We start from the raw sequence: 19,846 nt of genomic DNA on the forward strand, positions 1-19,846 counted from the left end.
ACGGGAAGAAAGGAGGTGGGCCATAAAAAGAGCACAAAGATAAGCTCCGCCCTCTCTGTGCTCTGTGGTGCATTGAAAAATGGCGCTAAGAAATGGACTGTCTGGCACTTAATGCTGATGCTTAGAGGATGAAGAAGCTGCCAGAATGTATTGGATTGTGGGCGGAGGGATGCCGCCCGTGGTGGGCTGGGTGCCAGTTTGGCATCAAATGCTGGTACGTCCCCCAGCTCCGCCTCTGGAGTGGAGAAGGGTACAGCCGAGCAGTGGTGCCAAGTGCTCGAGTGTGTTGGACAGCAGTTGCAACCGGGAAAGCTGCCGAGGAAAGATTGCGGAGCCTTCCTCGCCAAGTACCCCCGGAGAGGCCTGGGAAAGGGAGTCGGACTACAGCGCGAACCTAGTCCTGGAAGAAATAGAGCAACAGGCTCAGAGGCTCGTGACAGAAGCAGAGTGGCGAGCAGAAGGAGAGGCCGGACCAGGGTACTCTAGTGAGCACCAGGCGGCGTCTGACGAAACCGAGAGCCGTGAGTCCAAGGCTGCCACGCCAGAACCGGGTAAGGGAAGTGCTGTCCCCGCCCGGCCGAGCCCAGGACACTGTGAGGAGTCCCTACCTGGTCCTCCTGCAGGTGAACCGGACGCTGCTGCGGCTTACTTGGAAGCTTGGGCCGCTGTCGCAGGCCCCAGTAGGGAGGACGTCACCCCCAACAGCCCGAGCCCTGAGCAGCTAGTGGGTTCCCTGTCCAGCCCACCTACCAGTGTACCCGGTGCCGCCTCACCCATCATAGAGTGGGATGCAATACCGGTCCGCGACTGCGGGCTGGCCATCCCTCTGGCACCAGTTCTGACCCAGGCCGCAACGACTCTAGTCTATAAGCGGCAACTAGCCCAATACAAACTGGAAAGGGAGCGTCGGGAGGCCCAGAGGGCAAAGAAAGAGGCTGACAACCTGCCCTCGAAAGAGAAAATACGGAGAGCCAGAAAGGCAACACACGGCCCAATCCGGAGGGGCCAAGTCCTGGACTTCAACCTAGAGCGTGGCTGGGGGTTCATCAGGGAACCCGGACTGGGGAAGGACATATTCGTGTCCCACCGGGACATAGATGAACATCTACAGCAGGGTCACGCAGGGCGTGACGTTGAGCCCGGCGACCTGGTGGAGTACACCCGTCTGATGGGGAGCCGAGAGTGGTACGCCTTGGATGTACACATCTGCCGTGAGGAGGAAGCCCCGGTAGTGCCTCGCTGCAGTATCCCCACAACAGCCCGCACCCAGGATCAGCAGACCCAGACAGTGCTGTCCACCGCCTACCTGTTGCCAGGAGCGGAGACAGAGCAGGACCAGAGAATGTAAAGTAAGTGACACAGCAAGTTAAACTGTAAATAGCCCCTGTTTGCCCCTATTTGCTTTTCGAAGAAGTCACCCTCTCTTGAGAACCCTTCTGCCCCTATTTGCTTTTCAAAGAAGTCACCCTCTCTTGAGAACCCTTCTGCCCATTTTTGCTTTTAGAAGATGACCCTCCCCCCCCACTGTTTAAAGATAACCGGGCCACTGGACTTGAAGTGGCCGGTGTATAGAGTTTGAATAATGTTTTGCATATTGTAGTTTAACGGACAACTGGGCCACTGGACTATGTGTGGCCAGGACTCTAACATGTAAATTTGTTGCACCAGTTGTGCCCCCTACCAGAATTACGGTGGGACTGTACCTAGAAAAAGTTGTGCGTTTGGACAGTAAAGTGCACCAAAGACTCAAAAGTTGTTTAAAATATTTTGCAACGTTCAAGAAAAAGTGCCTCCCATAAAGGGATGAAAATGTTTAACATTTAACCTGTTATTTTAGCATACAAAAATTTTGCAGTTAACACCACTGTATTTTTGTTTCAGCCCGCGGACATGCTGGGATTTGCTGTGGGGGAGTGTGGCGCCCCTGAGGCTTCCGTCGCCACAGAGGATATTGCACCTCAGCCAGAGGTGTGGTATCCCATCCTGGGTAGGAATGGGGTCAACTGCCGGTGTACAGACAAAACTTGGACACACCAATTGGTAGGCATACACCGGGTCAGGGATAGTGGCAGCAACCCCCATAGATTTAGTCATGGGGCCATAAGTCCCATCACTGGTCCCAATGGTGTGGGTGGGGCCTAATCAGTGGGTGTGTGGGAGGAGTCAGAAAGAGAAAGAGTAGAAAAAGGGAACTAGGAAGTTCAAGTTTAGGCAATCTGTTAGAGAGAGTGAGGAGAGGAGGTGGGCTGTCAGGAGAGGACAGCAGATAGAGAAGGCAGAGACAGAAAGAGGTTCCTGGTGGGGATCCTGGGGTCTGGTTAGGCCCAGGTGACACTGAAAGAAAGGAAGAAAGAATTCCAGGGCCACGGAAGGGCAATTGTCCCGTGACCTGTTCCACTGACAACATCGGGTGGAGGGATCTGGCTGCATTCAGGGACGGTCCCTAGACAGAGGGAAGAAAAACAATTTCTCAAAAGTAAAACCGAAGGCCTGGGAGATCGTTGCAAGCGCCCAGGGCCACTTCCCACCACAGATCCCCGGTGAAGAGGGCAAGAGACGACTGCGGTCAGCCCCCTTTCTACAGGCCCTGTGATGGAGGCCCAAGACCAGCTAAACCAGTCAAAGGCTAGGAAGCCAGTCAGAAAAGGATACACACAGAAGGGGTACACCGGGACTGACCATTGACCTATCCGGGATCGGCGGCAGCCCCTGACAGCGGATCCTGGCATTCTGTGGGTAACCGGTCAACTGTAGTACTGAGACTGAACAGGGAGTAAAACATCTTAACTGCAAGCCCTGTGTCGTCTGGTTTATCCTGCACCTCATCCACAAACACCATAGACTTTACCAAGCACCCAAAGGTTGCCCCGTGGTATCCGGTCTACCTGTGGAGAGCAAGAAACACCTCAGCTGCCATAACACCAGCCCTGGAGGTCTCTCCCAGCAGCTGCGGCTCCATAGCTGCAAATTACCCCAGGTGGCTTCACGAATATTCATATAAACATTATCATCACCTTCCCAATATCGCCACATCATTAACTGACTCCTCCAGGGTCACAGAGTCGGGCCCCGCCACCGCTGACTATCCCGGACTAGTCCGGCCCGACACAGAGTCACCTAAGGCCCTGGGGTGGGCGAGTCCCTAACATGCTAATAAATACGCAGCATCACAGGATGATCTCACTCACCTCTCCGCCGCCATAGCGTCTGACGGGGGATTTCAGCTCAGTGTGCATGACCCTGGAGTTCCGGTCATGCGCACTACGAAGCCGGGTGTCGCGTCCTGGCTTCAAACTGAAGTAGTGCGCATGACCCAAACTCTGGGGTCATGCGCACTGAGCCGAAATCTCTCGTCAGACGTGATGGCTACGGAGAGGTGAGTGAGATCATCCTGTGACACTGCACATTCATTAGCATGATAGCACACCCACAGGGGCCCACAGAGATGTACTAACATGCTAATAGGGGCGACTGGCCAGGGGAATTAACACCCAGGAGACTGGTGCCCTCGCTCATTAGCATACTGTAAAAGATCTTTAGAAATACTTTTTCTAAAGATCTCTTTATCTATGCTAGTGTATACAGGGACTGTTAGGGCGGCTTTGCACACTACGACATCGCAGGTGCGATGTCGGTGGGGTCAAATCGAAAGTCACGCACATCCGGTGTCACTTGCGATGTCGTAGTGTGTAAATCCTAGATGATACAATGAACGAGCGCAAAAGCGTCTTTATCGTATCATCGGTGTATTCTCCTACATTTCCATAATGCCGGTGCCGCGACAGGTACGATGTAGTTCCTTGTTCCTGCGGCAGCACACATCGCTGTGTATGAAGCAGCAGGAGCGAGGAACATCTCCTTACCTGCCGGCGGCGGCTATACGGAAGGAAGGAGGTGGGCGGGATGTTTACATCCTGCTGATCTCCTCCCCTCCGCCACTATTGGCCGCCTGCCGTGTGACATCGCTATGACGCCGCACGACCCGCCCCCATAGGAAGGAGGCGGTTCGCCGGCCAGAGCGATGGTCGCAGGGCAGGTGAGTGCATGTGAAGCTGGCGTAGCGATAATTTTCGCTACGCCAGCTATCACAAGATATCGTACCTGCAACGGGGGCGGGGACTATCGCGTGCATCGCAGCATCGGCTTGCAATGTCGCAACGTGCAAAGCCCGCCTTAGACAGGGATTAGCAATATGCACCCAGAACTGCTCGTGGTGCTGAGTGCATATTGCACCTGACAGGTTCCCTTTAACAAATGTTTTAGAGACATGATTTTGTCATTTGCTAATATATAAGTATTACAAGTTCTCCTCCTATATTTGTTAGGTTTGGTTTTCTCACTGACAGCACAGGTCTCCTATTGTCAAAGTAAGCAGCTGATGGACGAGAGTGTAACCAGACCAGAACATCAGCCTCCTCCAATAAAAAAACATTCAACATGGTAAATGCAACCGAAAATCTCTTAGGCGGGCTTTGCACGTTGCAACATCGGTAACAATGTGTTACCGATGCTGCAGCGATAGTCCCGCCCCCGTCGCACGTTCGATATCTAGTGAAAGCTGCCGTAGCGATTATTATTGCTATGGCAGCTTTACACGCACATACCTGCCGTGCGACGTCCCTCTGGCCGGCGACCCGCCTCCTTCCTTAGGGGGCGGGTCGTGCGGCGTCACAGTGACGTCACACGGCAGGCGGCCAATTGAAACGGAGGGGCGGAGATGAGCAGGATGTAAACATCCCGCCCACCTCCGTCCTTCTCATTGCAGCCGGCGGCAGGTAAGTTGAAGTTCCTCGCTCCTGCGGCTTCATACACAGCGATGTGTGCTGCCGCAGGAGCGAGGAAAAACATCGCACCTGTCGCTGCACCGGCATTATGGAAATGTCGGAGGCTGCAGCGATGATACGATAACGACGCTTTTGCCCATAATCTCATGAGCGCGCAAACCTCACCAGCGGTCACACTGTGCTCATGGTAGATGCTAGACTACATGGGCTGCTTCCAGGGATGACGTCCCTTTTGTCACGTGATAGGGGTGTGTTCAAAATACTATCACATGACAAAAGGGACGTCATCCCTGGAAGCAGCCCATACAGTCTAACATCTACCCTGAGCACAGTGTGACCGCTGGTGAGGTTTGCGCGCTCACGAGATTATGGGCGGGTACTTGCTGATAACAATCACAGCCCCGCCCATAATCACTTGCCTGCGCACACGTCACCAGCGGTCACACTGCTCAGTCCCGTGAGACTGGCACTGGGCATGCGCGGGGATGGCTGGAGCAGTGGGCGGTGCATCAGCTATGGAAAGGAGCGATGGGGGGCGGCATACAGGAATAACGGATGCCAGAAAGCCCGCCCCGTGTCACATTTACAGTATCTGAATACAAAACGGTACCACTTTATAAAGTCTTTATTTTGGTCTCACATGGGGCACAATAATAACAGGGACCTTCTAGAATGCAGCCCAGGAGCTGCAGAGGGGGAATCTTTTAGGTTTTGGGGGGAAATTTCTGCTGACAGGTTCCCTTTAACCCATGTTAAGCCCTAAGGCTAAAAATTATTAGACTTCTCTAAATATGTGTATTACACCACAAGATATTTTCAAGATACACCAAAAGAACAACAATAATGTGATGTATTGTCAGCATAGTCCCTTAAAAGATGTACTTCCCTTAGTGGACGTCCTTCAAGCATCTGCCAGCATGTCAAGATCATTTTTGCCCCGGCCTCCTGGTGAATGCCCCTAGGGAAAGGAAACATGTGAAGGCCTTAACCTTGGCTATCCACTAAGGGAGGTACATCTTTTGTATTATTTAGTTTATTTAGGACTCATTATTTTGTTTGGTTGGGTCTTTTCATTTAATTAGTCATTTTGAAGCATCTAGCACTAACTGCATTACAACGATAAGTATGCCTTTTATATAGTGATGCACTGGTCTCCTGCTTCTTCACATAGATTGAGAACATCTGTGTTATTTACTGTGGGATGCATTGTTACCAGATGCATGTGTGCCGCCTCCGTGCCAGCAGCTGGGCTGCTCGGATCTGGATCCGCAGTGTGGCTCGAGGGACTCTTCCAGACTCGGGGTCGCGCGGACACTTCAAATAAAAGGGGACGTATTTGTCCGGGATTTGCTGTAAACTGTCTGTGACGCCACCCACGGTGTGTGGTGAAGTGTGGCACCACCGCTGCTGTTGTGGGGCACCCGGGGGCGATGGGATGGCAGCTGGTTGTTAACCCCTCCATGGGTAGGGATGGTTGCCCCGGGGTCGGTGAGTCGGTGCAGGGGACGGTGATGTCAGGGGCCGGCGCGCCTGGTCAGACCAGGGAGTCCCAGTTTACTCACAATTAAGGAAATCAGACGAGTCCAGTGGTAAACTATGGTAGTGGTGGCCGGCCGCCGCAGCCGGGTGCATTCGGGTCCCACACCCGGGCTGATGGTCTGTGTCACTTTCCTCTGCACTACTGTGAGTTCTCTTTGGGCTCTCCTGTATGGAACAAGGAAGCCCGCTCCCAGAACTACGGGTGGGAGCCTTGCCCGCTGTCTCTGGCCCTTGGGATCTACCGGCCCTGGCGGATGCCCTATCCCCCACGGTGGGCTGTTGTCTGCTTTTGGGACTTTGGTTGGGAGAGGACCTGTAATCCTGCCCTCAATTGGTTAATTAGCTAGGCCTGATTCCGGTCCTGGCTTCAGGGTCCACGTACCCCCTCTGTGCATGGTTTCCGGGTCGGTTCTCCGGTGTCGGTACCGGCGGGCTGCAAGCCTGTCCCGGTCCACCTCAGATCTCCGGCAGCCATCTTCCCGTCTCCTGACAGACACTGACCACCGTCTGCCACCTAGCCAGCATGCCGGGGCTCCGACCCCGACGACTTTCCACTCTGGCTTGCATTTAAACTTCCACTCCTCTCAACTACTCCACTCCACTTGAACTACAACTTCCGACTCCCCTTTTCCTGCCCCGGGTTCTCTAGACCCCTAGGCGGACGTTTCTCATCCTCATGGTCCGGCCCACTGGTGTGCCCGTCCTACCCTGGGGGGGTGACTAGGATTTTGTCGGCTGTGTGTAACCCTTTGTGGGACGGTGTTACGCGGGGGCCTAGAGTGTGTGACTATCTGGTTTTGCCAGGGCGTCACACATGTAAATTCTTTTTTAATGCCATTACATTGGTGCTCATATTGGTGCTCATATCTATGTATTTTTGTTTAAGGGACTATGATAATTTGGTTATCGTGTCTAACAACACATTTTTAACACCAGATAATATGTACATAGTTTAGCTAGCACAGAGAGCATGCCTGCAATAAGTGAACTGCACGGGAATGGGTGAAATGGTTCCATATTTTTGAAACTGTTATTTATAATCTCTGAATGTAGCTTCCCATGTAGCGAATCCTAGTTCAGCAGTTTCTATGTTTGATGATATTCATATCCACCAGAATGTATGAGGTTGGTCTATTTTGTATATGATCAACGTGACCCGGTTGTATAGAAAATTTTCCGTCTTCTGGTGGATTCATATCTGTGAAATTTAATCGGTGTGGGGTGAGGTCAATCCTTTAAAACGTTACTTGGGCTGGTGATGTTTTTTTCTATGCACCTTCATACACTATGTTTTGCCCCCTTCTTTTAATGAGAAGTGAGACACTTCTTACTTCCTTTTAAGTCTTACTAATAAAAGTTATATTTTAATAGATACCACGGGTTTTTTTTTTTGCTACTTCTCTGAATTAATCTACTGTGAGGTGTATATGTTATTAATTGCTTCACATGCCATAAAGGTTTAAATTCAGCCAATGGCTTTCATTTACTTACTGAACTGTCTATGACTAAGGGTGTCTGCATACACCAGAAACACGTCAGATTATGTCAGGTGTTTCTGATGATTTCATCATGTAATAAATAAAGTAGATTTTATTTTCTCCTATTATCCGGATTGGATATGCCTTTTAGTCTTTCCACTTTTGTCTTCATGTTCTGGATTTGCACTTCCAGTGATCAAATCACACATCCAGGATTCACAGCGTCAAGCACATGGAGTGGAGAGCGCCCAATTTCTACATTTGTATTAACATCTCTCTAGTAAACCATCTCTTACTTTTCACTTGGAATTCCGTCTGTGCTTGTCATTTAGCCCTCTGAAGATGTACGATATCATGCAGCTACTTACTATACAATGACATTTTAGAACCTTAGTAGCATGCAGACCGCCTGGATGTATAAAGCCTAAGTGTGAAGCAGTTAATAACTCATTCTACCTATACTTTACCTTTACAATCTAGGCCGTTAGAGGAAGCTATGAATCCAACTCCACATTTCAGAACACATGTATATGAACCAATTGTGTTTCTGCATTCTTCATTTTTACGACAGGCAGCATCTTCCAATGTACACTCATCAATGTCTGCAAATACAAATATCAAGATGAACTCAAAGTAATATTTATAAATTCACCATCTCTTACTGGTTTAACTTATCCTCTCACAGCTATTTTTGACTGTGACGGTTGTTTTTGTCTTGAATTCCAAAAACCATAACTTTGTTTTTCTGTTGACATGGCCATATGAGTGTTTGTCTTTTCTGAGACAAGCTGAAGTATCATTGGCACTATTAAATGTACCATACACCGTTTTAAAAAGATTTTACAATTCATTTTTGCACGTCATATTTTTTTTACATTTTAAACATTTTTTAAATGTTTTTGTTCGTTTCCCACTGAGTGATAAGATCATGCGATCAAAATAGACATCACAACACTATTGACAGCAGACCCGAAGTTCTCCAGGCTATAACGATAACCCATCAGCAACACATAAATGCATTTAGTTGGGACTATGGGGACAGAGAGAGACACCGCACTCTGTCTAACTGCTAAGATACAGTGGTTGTTGTTGGTTGCAACCTCAAAGGGGTTAAATCAGCTAGCAACGAAGATATCTTTTATATGCAACTGACACTAGTTGCATACACAGTGAGCTTAGCTCCAGTGTCTGCTCCATAAGTTCCACTTCTGCTGTACATATAGGACTAATATAAGGACATTGTTACATTCTGGCAACCTATATTCTAAAAATTAAAGTCAAAGCTGCAATGCAACAAATAATTAAAGTAATTAAAGTGTTATTCCCAAAACCACAATATTTTCTTATAGTAATGAAAAGATAGATTTAGGATTTTGTGCTAATAGTAATCTTTTTTAATTCTGCAAAGTTTTTTGAACACATCATTTCCCAATAAATGCCCATCTAGGATCTCTTTACTATCCAGTTGCCATAACAACTGTCCTACTGTAGATTCAGAGCTCCTGGTAGACCATACGTAGAGTAGTCTCTTTCAGTGGGCTTCCTTTCAGTATTGCCCTGTTCTGCACTGACAGTGTTCTACCTTTAGAGAACACTCTAGGCCTCTGTGCAATTATCTCCTGTATAGTACCCTATGGGGCCTCTTTTATCCTCTGCCATCTACAGTTGAAACCAGAAGTTTACATACATGATCTAAAAAGACCTCTTTACATGATCTTCTCACTATTTGACATGAAATCAGAACAAACCTTTCTCGTTTTAGGTGAATTAGGAACCAAAATTATTTATATTTGCCAAATGCCAGAATAATGAGAGAGAGAATGTTTTTATGCATTTTTATTACTTTCTGCAAAGTCAAAAATTTACATACACTAAGAGTATTATGCCTTTCAACATTATGCGACAGCTCATATGATGATGTCATGTCTTTGGAAGCTTCTGATTGGTTTATTGGCAACATCTGAGTTAATCAGAAACACTCATGTGGATGTATTTTAATGTACACCTGAAAAACACTGCTTCTTTGTGCAGCATCATGGGAAAGTCAAAAGAATAAGCCAAAATCTCAGGAAGAGAATTGTGGACTTGCACAAGTCTGGTTCATCCTTGGGTGCAATTTCCAGATACCTGAAGGTGTCTTGTTCATCTGTACAAACAATTATATGCAAGTACAAGCAAAATGGCAATGTCCAGCCATCATACCGCTCGGTCAGTCATGTGCATATCAACCCAAGAACAAAAGCAAAAGACCTTGTGAAGATGCTGGCAGAAGTTGGTAACATTGTGTCATTATCCATAGCGAAACTGTGTCAACCTGGGCTGAAAGACCACTCTGCCAGGAAGAAGCCATTACTACTAAATAAACATAAAAAAAAGCTAGATTAATGTTTTCAAATACACACAGGAACAAAGACCTTAATTTTTAGAGACATGTCCTGTGGTCTGACTGGTGCACTTCACAAAATAAATGGCATCATGAGGAGAGAAGATTATGTGGCAATAATGAAGCAACATCTCAAGACATCAGCCAGGAACTTAAAGCTTGGGTGGAAATGAGTCTTCCAAAATGGATAATGGCCTGAAGCATACTGCCAAACTGGGTACAAAGTGGCTTAAGGATAACAAAGTCAATGTTTTGGAGTGGCCATCAGAAAGCCCTGATCTCAATCCTATTGAACATTTGTGAACAAAGCTGAAAAGGCCGGTGCGAGCAAAGTGACCTACAAACATGGCTCAGTTACACCAGTTCTCTCAGGAGGAATGGGCCCAAATTACTTCCAACTATTGTGAGGAGCTTGTGGACAGATATGCAACACGTTTTACCCAAGTCAGTCATACAGTTTAAGGGCAATGGTACCAACTACTAATGAAATGTATGTAAACTCTTAACTTTGCAGATAGTAATAAAAAATGCCTTAAAACATTCTATCTCTCATTATTCTGGCATTTGGCAAATATAAATAATTTTGAATCCTAATTCACCTAAAACAGGAAAGGTTTATTCTGATTTCATGTCAGATTGCGGGAAAAATATGCATATGTGTCTTTTTAGATAATGTATGCAAATGTCTGGTTTCAACTGTATATCAGCATAGCTGTCATTGCTTTTACATCCTTGCTAGCTGGCTTCCAGCAAAGCATAACTATCCTTAACTCCTCCACAAAGGAGCTTGTAATTACTGGGCAGTGCAGAGTTGAGCTGTGTTTCTTGTCTGTTGCAGAGAGATCAGTGATATGAACCTGCATATGGTGTTCTATTTACTCAAAAGATAATCATCTGAACTATGCATACCTAAAAAATGTTTTTAGGAAAACAAATGACAAATCTAACATCAGTACTACAGCATATTTTTGTCCCCACCCCTTACGCACCCCTAGACACACCTATCTACATTTCTTTCTACCCTGGCCGGAGATGTGAGATGAGGCAGCAAGCTCTACACTCAAATCTGGGACTGTCCCGTAGTGGACGGTTTGGAACTATGGATTTTTTTTGTCTTTTCACGAATAACTGTAACAGCCATGGCTTTTTCAGTTTTATGTAAGCTTCATTATGTGAAGTCCTGCTATTTTGCGAAACCAGCTGTAGTTTTTTTAAGTGGCATTTAGCCAAGCATGTTTGTGAGTTCGTGTTCACTCGTATCATAAATGTTGCATATTTTCTCCAACTTTTTATGTTTTTCTTCCTGCAGCTGCCTATACCAAATTATGCAATAATAATATTCTCTGATTATTGCATGTTTTACTGTATTTTATATGCATTTTGACTAGAGTTGAGCGCGTACCTAACACGAATAGTACGGCATTCAGGTTACTCGTTACATTGCGAGTATTCCCCATTGTCTTGCATTGCATACACTATTCGGAATGAATACACGCGCATTAGACAGTACTCATTATGAGTATATGATCTAACTGCTATGTTCTAACAGTCCTAGCCAAATGGATGTGATTTCATGAAAACTGGGCCCACTGTGCGCCTAACAACACTGTTCAACTGTGCAGTTTTGGTGCATTTTTCTCTATTAAAGGGGTGGTTCACCCATATTTTTTATTGTCTAGATCGATATTATATTGAGAAACAATGTTTCTCTCAAATACCTTGTGTTGTCAATAGTGCCTGTGAGAGGCGCTATTGCAGACCGCTGCTCCCCGTCCAGTGACGTACCCGTCCAATGCTGCCACGTCACATCCGTGCGGCCGGCTACAGTCTTCCAGACTCTGAGCTGTGAGCGGCGTTTCACCGCTTGTCACAGCCCATCTGCTCCCCCCTCCTCCTCCCTCCTCCCTCCTAGCACAGCAGCACGACGCGTCTCCTGCTCCCCCTTCCCTCCTCCCTCCTCCCTCCTCCCTCCTCCCTCCTAGCACGGCACATCTCCTGTTCCCCCCTCCCTCCTCCCTCCTCGCAGAACGCTGCAAGCAAGAGACGCGCTGTGAGGGAGGAGGAGGAGCAGGGAGAAGATGGGCTCAGAACGCAGCCGGCCGCACGGATGTGACGTGGCAGCATTGGACGGGTACGTCACTGGACGGGGAGCAGCAGTCTGCAATAGCGCCTCTCACTGGCACTATTGACAACATAAGGTATTTGAGAGAAACATTGTTTCTCAATATAATATCGATCTAGACAATAAAAAATATGGGTGAACCACCCCTTTAAGCCTGCTTTACACCTTATGATCCAGCATACATCGTATGCGATTGTAACCGCCCCCATCGTATGTGCGGCACGTTCAATTTGTTGAATGTGCCGCACAAATGATTAACCCCCATCACACGTACTTACCTGTCCATTTGACCTCGATGTGGGCGGCGAACGTCCACTTCCTGGAGTGGGAGGGACGTTCGTCACAGCGACGTCACGTGTCAGCCGGCCAATAAAAGCAGAGGGGCGGAGCTGAGTGAGATGTAAACATCCCGCCCACCTTCTTCCTTCCGCATTGCTGGCCGGGAGCCGCAGGACGCAGGTAAGATCTGTTCATCGTTCCCGGGGTGTCACACACTGCGATGTGTGCTACCCCGGGTACGATGAACAATCTGATGTTCAATTCTAGAGAAATGAACGATGTGCGTGTGATGAACGTATTACCGTTCAATCGCAATGGCACGTAGCTGTCACACACTGCAATGTACCTTACAATGCCGGATGTGCGTCACTTACGACGTGACCCCGCCGACACATTGTAAGATACATTGCAGCGTGTAAAGCGGGCTTTAGATTCTATGAAGAGCCTAATAAAAACACATGGAAAAACAAACACAGTTGTGGCATAAAAAAAACAGCAATAACTCAACTCAAGTTTGGTCCAGAATAAAAGCAGTAGAAAAAATGCAACATTTACACTATGTGTAAACACAGCTACAGCATTATATTTTTCAAAATTTGTCATGGGTTATGGCTTCGCGCATATTTTAAGTATTTGATGCGGTTTTTTTTGGCTCAGTATTTGTAAGACAAAACCAGCAGTGGACGAATCAGAAGAAAAGTACAGTGCCATGCAAAATTTTTGGCACCCCTGGTCATATTTACTGTTGTTGTGAATAGAGTTGAGCGCGGTTCGTGGTTCGTGGTTCTCCAGTTCGCGGTTCGAGTGATTTTGGGGGCTGTTCTAGATCGAACTAGAACTCGAGCTGTTTGCTAAAGCTCGATAGTTCTAGTTACGTTCGAGATCGGTTCTAGCAGCAAAAAGCCAAGCTAATTGCTAGCTAGCTTTCTGCTGTAATAGTGTAAGTCACTCTGTGACTCACACTATTATGAAATTTCAGCGTATAGTGTGCGGGAACAGCGCATTCAGATCACTGCTGCTGGGATAATGGCGATCGCCATTTTTTTTTTCCCTTGTCTTCCTTCCCTAAGCGCGCGCGTGTAGTGGGGCGGGCCAGCATGTCAGCCAATCCCAGACACACACACAGCTAAGTGGACTTTTAGCCAGAGAAGCAACGGCATGTGTGATAGGATGTCCATGTCACATGTCCCTGCATTATAAAAACGGCTTTCTGCCCGTCAGGACGCCATTATCTGCGTTCTGCATCTGGGTGTCAGTCACCGCTGGCGTAGCTCCTGTCTCCGATACTGCTGTGTACGCTCTACACACAGCGCTATACAGAATAGGGATAGAAGTTTCTTTTAGCCCTTGTAAGGGCTAATAACAGCAGACTTGGAGCCATCGGTGACAGTCAGGTCCGTGGAAACAGATTTTAACAGCTACAGATAAGAGCATCTGTGTAGCTAAGGTCAGGGACTTCCTCGCTGCATTTCACCATTAGGAGGGATATAAAGTGAGGCTTCCTTTCCTCTACACAGACCCACAAACCTGCCACTGTACCCTCCTGCCCTTTGCACACTCAAGCTCATTGTTACTAAGACATTATACTAGCAAACACTGAGGAAACTTAGTGGCATCCTAAAAGTGACTGTTGGACTTCATTATTGTCCCACTGGTGCAAAGCTATTTGCGGCACCTCTGCATTGCACACTCAAACTCATTCTTACTAAGCCATTAATATAGAAGGGTTAATAGTTTCTTTATTTCTTTATTAAAGATATTTTATTGTTCCATTAGTAAGTATATCTGGTGGTAGTTCATAGTCATTATGGAGCCTTCGGAATGAGAAACAGGCTCAAGGATTATTATTGTCTGCTAAATGTTCTTATCTTCTTCTTATCTCATATGCATGACTCTACATTTTTGTTTTGCTAAAACGTAAAGGTCATATGAGCAACTTGTAAAGTCCAGCTAGAAGCCTTTTTTTGCAATATCACATTGATCTGTAAATGGTATAAATAAACTGTACCTTGGCTGAATAAACAGAAAATTGATCATGCTCACATGAATGCAGGTCTTTTCTCCGAGCGCTCGATCTTGATTAGGCCTGAAGAGGCCTAATTCAGAGGACCTCACTGGTAATCCCATAAGCTGACTTTTGAAACAGAACAGCTACAACAGTTTTTGATGCCCAACGTCGAGCCGTGGCCAACCAGCCTATTCGGAAGAAGGTTTGGGGGCTCTTGAGACAGTGAAATTTCAGCTGCAGCAAGGTGAGAAGCTTTATTCTTACACTTTATTTCACTCTCTCTGATTTCCTGAATATTCTGGGTAAGGCTGTACACATGGTTCAAGAACTCTGGCATCACCAGTGAGTATTGTTTCTTCATGCATGTCTGAATGAGAGTTGAAATATAGAGTAATACGATAATCTGTTGTCCGTCCATTAACTGATTGCATAGCACGGAATTTGGGACAGTCTCTGTATAATTACATTTGCTGTGTTGCTGTGTTTTGTGTTTTGCTTTGGCCATCTTTGCATCTTTGATGGGCAATACACTGGTCTAGGGATATGTGTTCATAAGTGGTTTTATACTAATGCCTAGATAAAGTAGGCAGGCAATAGGTTGTTGTATATTGATGAGAAGCCTCTGAATAACAAAGTGACGAGTAATTGGGATAAGAGACTTGGTGAAATAATATGTATGTATAAGTTTAATGGTTATAGGTCATACTGTGGACTGTGAAAAGATGTTCTGGTTGTGAAATGTCACAGGGCATAGCCATATAGAGTATTTGAGTGGATACCTGAGATATGTATTTTTTTTTCCATCAGTGTCAAGAGCGGTTTAGATAATTTTATTTACATGTGAGGTTAACTGATCCTTGGAAGGTGTATTGTTACATATGTTTCTAGAATCAAGTGCTGTGAAGGTATATAAGTAGTCTCAATTTTCTGCTGGGATTGTGTATACCAGTGGGTATTAGGAATGTTTTGGAAAGCTGAATCTGGACGAAGAATTCTTTTGAGATAACACTGTTGCTAAACAAATTGTGCGCTGCTATTCTGTTGGGAGGGGGCAAGTGAACAGCTGCGCGATTTTTTTTGTCTTCTGCCCTCTGTAAGAAGTTAGCTCTGAGGATTGTTTTGGTTTAACTCTAGTTTACGTTCGTTGCTGGAATACTTTGTAAAGGACCAGCATGGAGTACCCAACTGCACATCAGAAGTGGGTTAGAGAGCAGTGTGGCCTTCCCACTTACATGGAGGTGGTCTAGTAGGTGAGAGGACTATCACACCTGGTCCTTCCTGCTTTAGTCATCTGGTCTATTGGGTGAGAGAGGTTTTTTTTTAACCCTTCCCAATACGCCCTGCAAGTGTAGCAGGTGAGAGTGAATGCTGATTTAGCCTTCCAGCTACAACTTGAGAGCCCATTCTGACTTGCCAGGAGAAGTGTGGCCTGTTGACAAAGTCCAGGGACACTGAGAGGGCATTTGCAGAAAGGTGGGCTGTGTGGGAATAAGTTGAAGCCATGGGCAACTTGTTCAGTGTGCAGCGTGGGGCTCCAGCAGGATCCAAAACAGCCAAACAGATAGTGCAAGAAAGGGAAGGCAAGGCAGCAGTGAGAAATGTCAGACCGATACTCAAAAAGGCAGACATGCCAGAGTACGGATGTTTGGATGTTGAGAAATGGCACAGATTCAGGGAAGAAAAGAGAGGTTGGATAAAAGACAAGACGGTAGAGCCGCAAGTAAATAAATGGTGTCGTGTGGCTGAAGAGGTGCAGCATTGTGGATATAAAGAGACCACAGCGGGAGATAAGGTGTATTATGAATGTTTTAATGCACCAAAAGCAGGAATTGTGACTGCTACCGCCCCCCCTTCACATAAGCAGAAACGCAGACCAGATGAATGGACTTGTAAACATTGTAGTCAGAAAAAAACAGACTGGAGAGATACTTGTGCTACATGTAATGTTACTCGCCCTAAGCAGATTGCACGAAATCCTGTTAGAAACAGATCACATGTGATGACAGAGGACGCTGACTCTGAGACAGAGGTAGTGAAGGAATTGAGTTTTGGGGAGGAAGCTGACGGTGAGGAAAGGAAAGAACGCCCTGGGACCAGTACAAAAAAAAACAGATACGTCCCGACCGAGGAAGGTCACAAGAATCAGACAGACACAGGAATATCATTCCTGGAGCCCCTCTGACCAGCTAGCTATGTTGAAACAGTTACCTGACCCTGAAAACCAACCTTTCCCATTTTATAGGCAAATACAGACAATACAGGTGACTTATAAATGCACTTGGGCAGACCTCGAGAGTTTGGTGACTGCAAAGGCAGGTGACGTGTTGGGACACATAATTAAATCATATACTGATATGATGAAGGAGCAATCATGGGTCATGGATGTTCAGTCTGAGAGGTCTGGAATGATGTACTGTGAGGCATTGAAAGGATGGGCTACAAAGAAACAAACAGAGCAGTCTGTACTGATGACTGACGTGACACAGCAAAAAGGGGAGAATATAGAGACGTACTTCGGGCGGTTACAGCTGAAGTGGACAGACATGGGGTACAGTGCAAGAAACGACCTTGATATCAAAATATTGGTGAATGCATTCATTGACGGTATGAATACGTTTTTACAAGAAGCAGTACAGACAGCCAGACCTGAGTGGAGAAACATGGACCCAACAGACCTTCTGCAAGTAGCTAAGGGGGTTGAACTAACAAAATGTAAGCGACCAGTTATGTATGCTAGAGCACAAGGAAGACAGTGGAAGCAGAGAGGGGGGGCAACAGGTGACCTAGCGACCATACAGTGCTGGAATTGTGGACAGAATGGACATTATGCCAGACAGTGCAAAAACTCCAAAAAGGAGAGGGAGCAGACTCACTCTCCTCCTTCCTTCCCTCCTCCTTTGCCTCTGACCTAGGAAACTGGCAACCCAGTGACAAATGTGTACCCTGTTTTCGTTCCCTCAGGACTTGGTCCCACCTTAATTACGACCATAATAATACCAGGGGGGAAAGAGGCAGAATTTTTAATTGACACTGGGGCAGCCGGAACTGTGGTACATAAAGACCTGATAAAGCCAGACATGATCACTGACGAGACTGTGGAGTGTGTTGGGGTGGAGGGATTGGTGTCTGAAACTCCCTTGACAAAACAGATGAAGCTGAAATTACAAGATAGCCAGGAAATTCTCACAAAGCTTATTGTTAGTGAAAATACTCCTATGAATTTGCTGGGGGCTGATGTATTAAGTGCTATCCAGGCTACCATACAATACAACCCAGAAGGTATTACAGTCACAAGTCCCCTCTCTGACAAACACTTGTGCAAGATTGCAGCAATGGTGTACATGTCCAAATCTGCGAGAGTGTTCGATACCAGAACTAGTGAAGACATAGCAATGCAACAACTTCCAGACATTGTATGGGCAAAGGGAAAAACTGATGTTGGTCGGCTTCCTATTCCCCCAGTCATGATAAAATTAAAAGAAGGCTCCACTTCTCCTTGTTTAAAACAGTATCCCTTAACCCCTTCAGCCCCCAGCCTGTTTTCACCTTAAAGACCCGGCCATTTTTTGCAATTTTGACCAGTGTCACTTTGACAGGTTATAACTCTGGAACACTTCAACGGATCCTGGCGATTCTGACACTGTTTTTTCGTGACATATTGTACTTCATGTCAGTGGTAAATTTAGGCCGATATGTTTTGCGTTTATTTGTGAACATTTTGGAAATTTGGCGAAAATTTCGCAATTTTCAAAATTTGAAATTTTATGCCTATAAATCTGAGAGATATGTCACACAAAATAGTTACTAAATAACATTTCCCACTTGTCTGCTTTACACCAGCGCAATTTTTGAAAAAAAAAAATAAATTCCGTTAGGAAGTTAGAAGGGTTCAAAGTTCATCAGCAATTTCTCATTTTTCCAACAAAACATACAAAAAAAATTTTTTAGGTACCACATCACATTTGGAGTGATTTGAGAAACCTAGGCGAAAGAAAATACCCAAAAGTGACCCCATTCTAAAATCTGCACCCCTCACTCTGCTCAAAACCACATCCAAGAAGTTTATTAACCCTTTAGGAGCTTCACAGCAACCAAAGCAATGTAGAAGAAAAAATGAAAATTTTACTTTTTTAACACAAAAATGTTACTTTAGCCATAAAAATTAGTATTTTCACAAGGGTATCAGGAAAACTGCATCATAAAATGTATCGTGCATTTTCTCCTGAGTACGCAGATACCTCATATGTGGTGCAAATCTAATGTTTGGGCACACGGCAGGACTCGGAAGGCAAGGAGCGCCATTTGAATTTTTGAGTGTAAAATTAGCTGCACTCATTAGCGGACGCCATGTCGGGTTTGAAGACTCCCTGAGGTGCCTAAACAATGGAGTTCCCCCATAAGTGACCCCATTTTGGAAACTAGAGCCCTCAAATATTTTTTCTAGATGTTTAGTGTACTTTGAACCCCTGGGGGCTTTCCCGAAGTTTATAACGTTGAGCCGTGAAAATAAATTTTTTTTTTACCACAAAACTGTTGCTTCAACCAGGTAGCTTTTTTTTTATCACAAGGGTATCAGGAAAAAATGCACCATAAAGTGTATTGTGCATTTTTTCCTGAGTACGCAGATACCTCATATGTGGTGGAAATCAAATGTTTGGGCACACAGCAGGACTCGGAAGGCAAGGAGCGCCATTTCCCAGCAAAATTGGTTGGAATTATTAGCGGACGCCATGTTGCGTTTGGAGACCCCCCTGAGGTGCCTAAACAATAGAGCTTCCCCACAATTGACCCCATTTTGGAAACTAGAGCCCTCAAATAATTTTTATAGATGTTTGATGTGCACTTTGAACCCCTGGGGGCTTCACAGAAGTTTATAATGTTGAGCCGTGAAAAGAAACATTTTTATTTTTACCACAAAACTGTTGCTTCAACCAGGTAGCTTTTTTTATCACAAGGGTATCAGGAAAAAATGCACCATAAAATGTATTGTGCATTTTCTCCTGGGTATGCAGATACCTCATATGTGGTGGAAATCAAATGTTTGGGCACACAGCAGGACTCGGAAGGCAAGGAGCGCCATTTCACAGCAAAATTGGTTGGAATTATTAGCAGACGCCATGTTGCGTTTGGAGACCCCCCTGAAGTGCCTAAACAATGGAGCTCCCCCACAATTGACCCCATTTTGGAAACTAGACCCCTCATGGAATTTATCTAGCTGTTTAGTGAGCACTTTGAACCCCTGGAGGCTTCACA

General features: G+C 46.0%; 1 protein-coding gene across 1 annotated transcript in view; it reads right to left on the bottom strand.

Moving 5' to 3' along the window:
- The window catches only part of HMCN1 (hemicentin 1), a 921,797-nt gene that overhangs the window by 105,865 nt on the left and 796,086 nt on the right, over window positions 1–19,846 (bottom strand). Inside the window, exon 100 of the mRNA XM_075322013.1 lies at window positions 8,269–8,403. Coding sequence (XP_075178128.1) covers window positions 8,269–8,403 — 135 coding nt within the window. The remainder of the gene's footprint in view (window positions 1–8,268; window positions 8,404–19,846) is intronic.

The sequence above is a fragment of the Anomaloglossus baeobatrachus genome, chromosome 8 (assembly GCF_048569485.1).
Source record: "Anomaloglossus baeobatrachus isolate aAnoBae1 chromosome 8, aAnoBae1.hap1, whole genome shotgun sequence".
NCBI classification, from domain to species: domain Eukaryota; kingdom Metazoa; phylum Chordata; class Amphibia; order Anura; family Aromobatidae; genus Anomaloglossus; species Anomaloglossus baeobatrachus.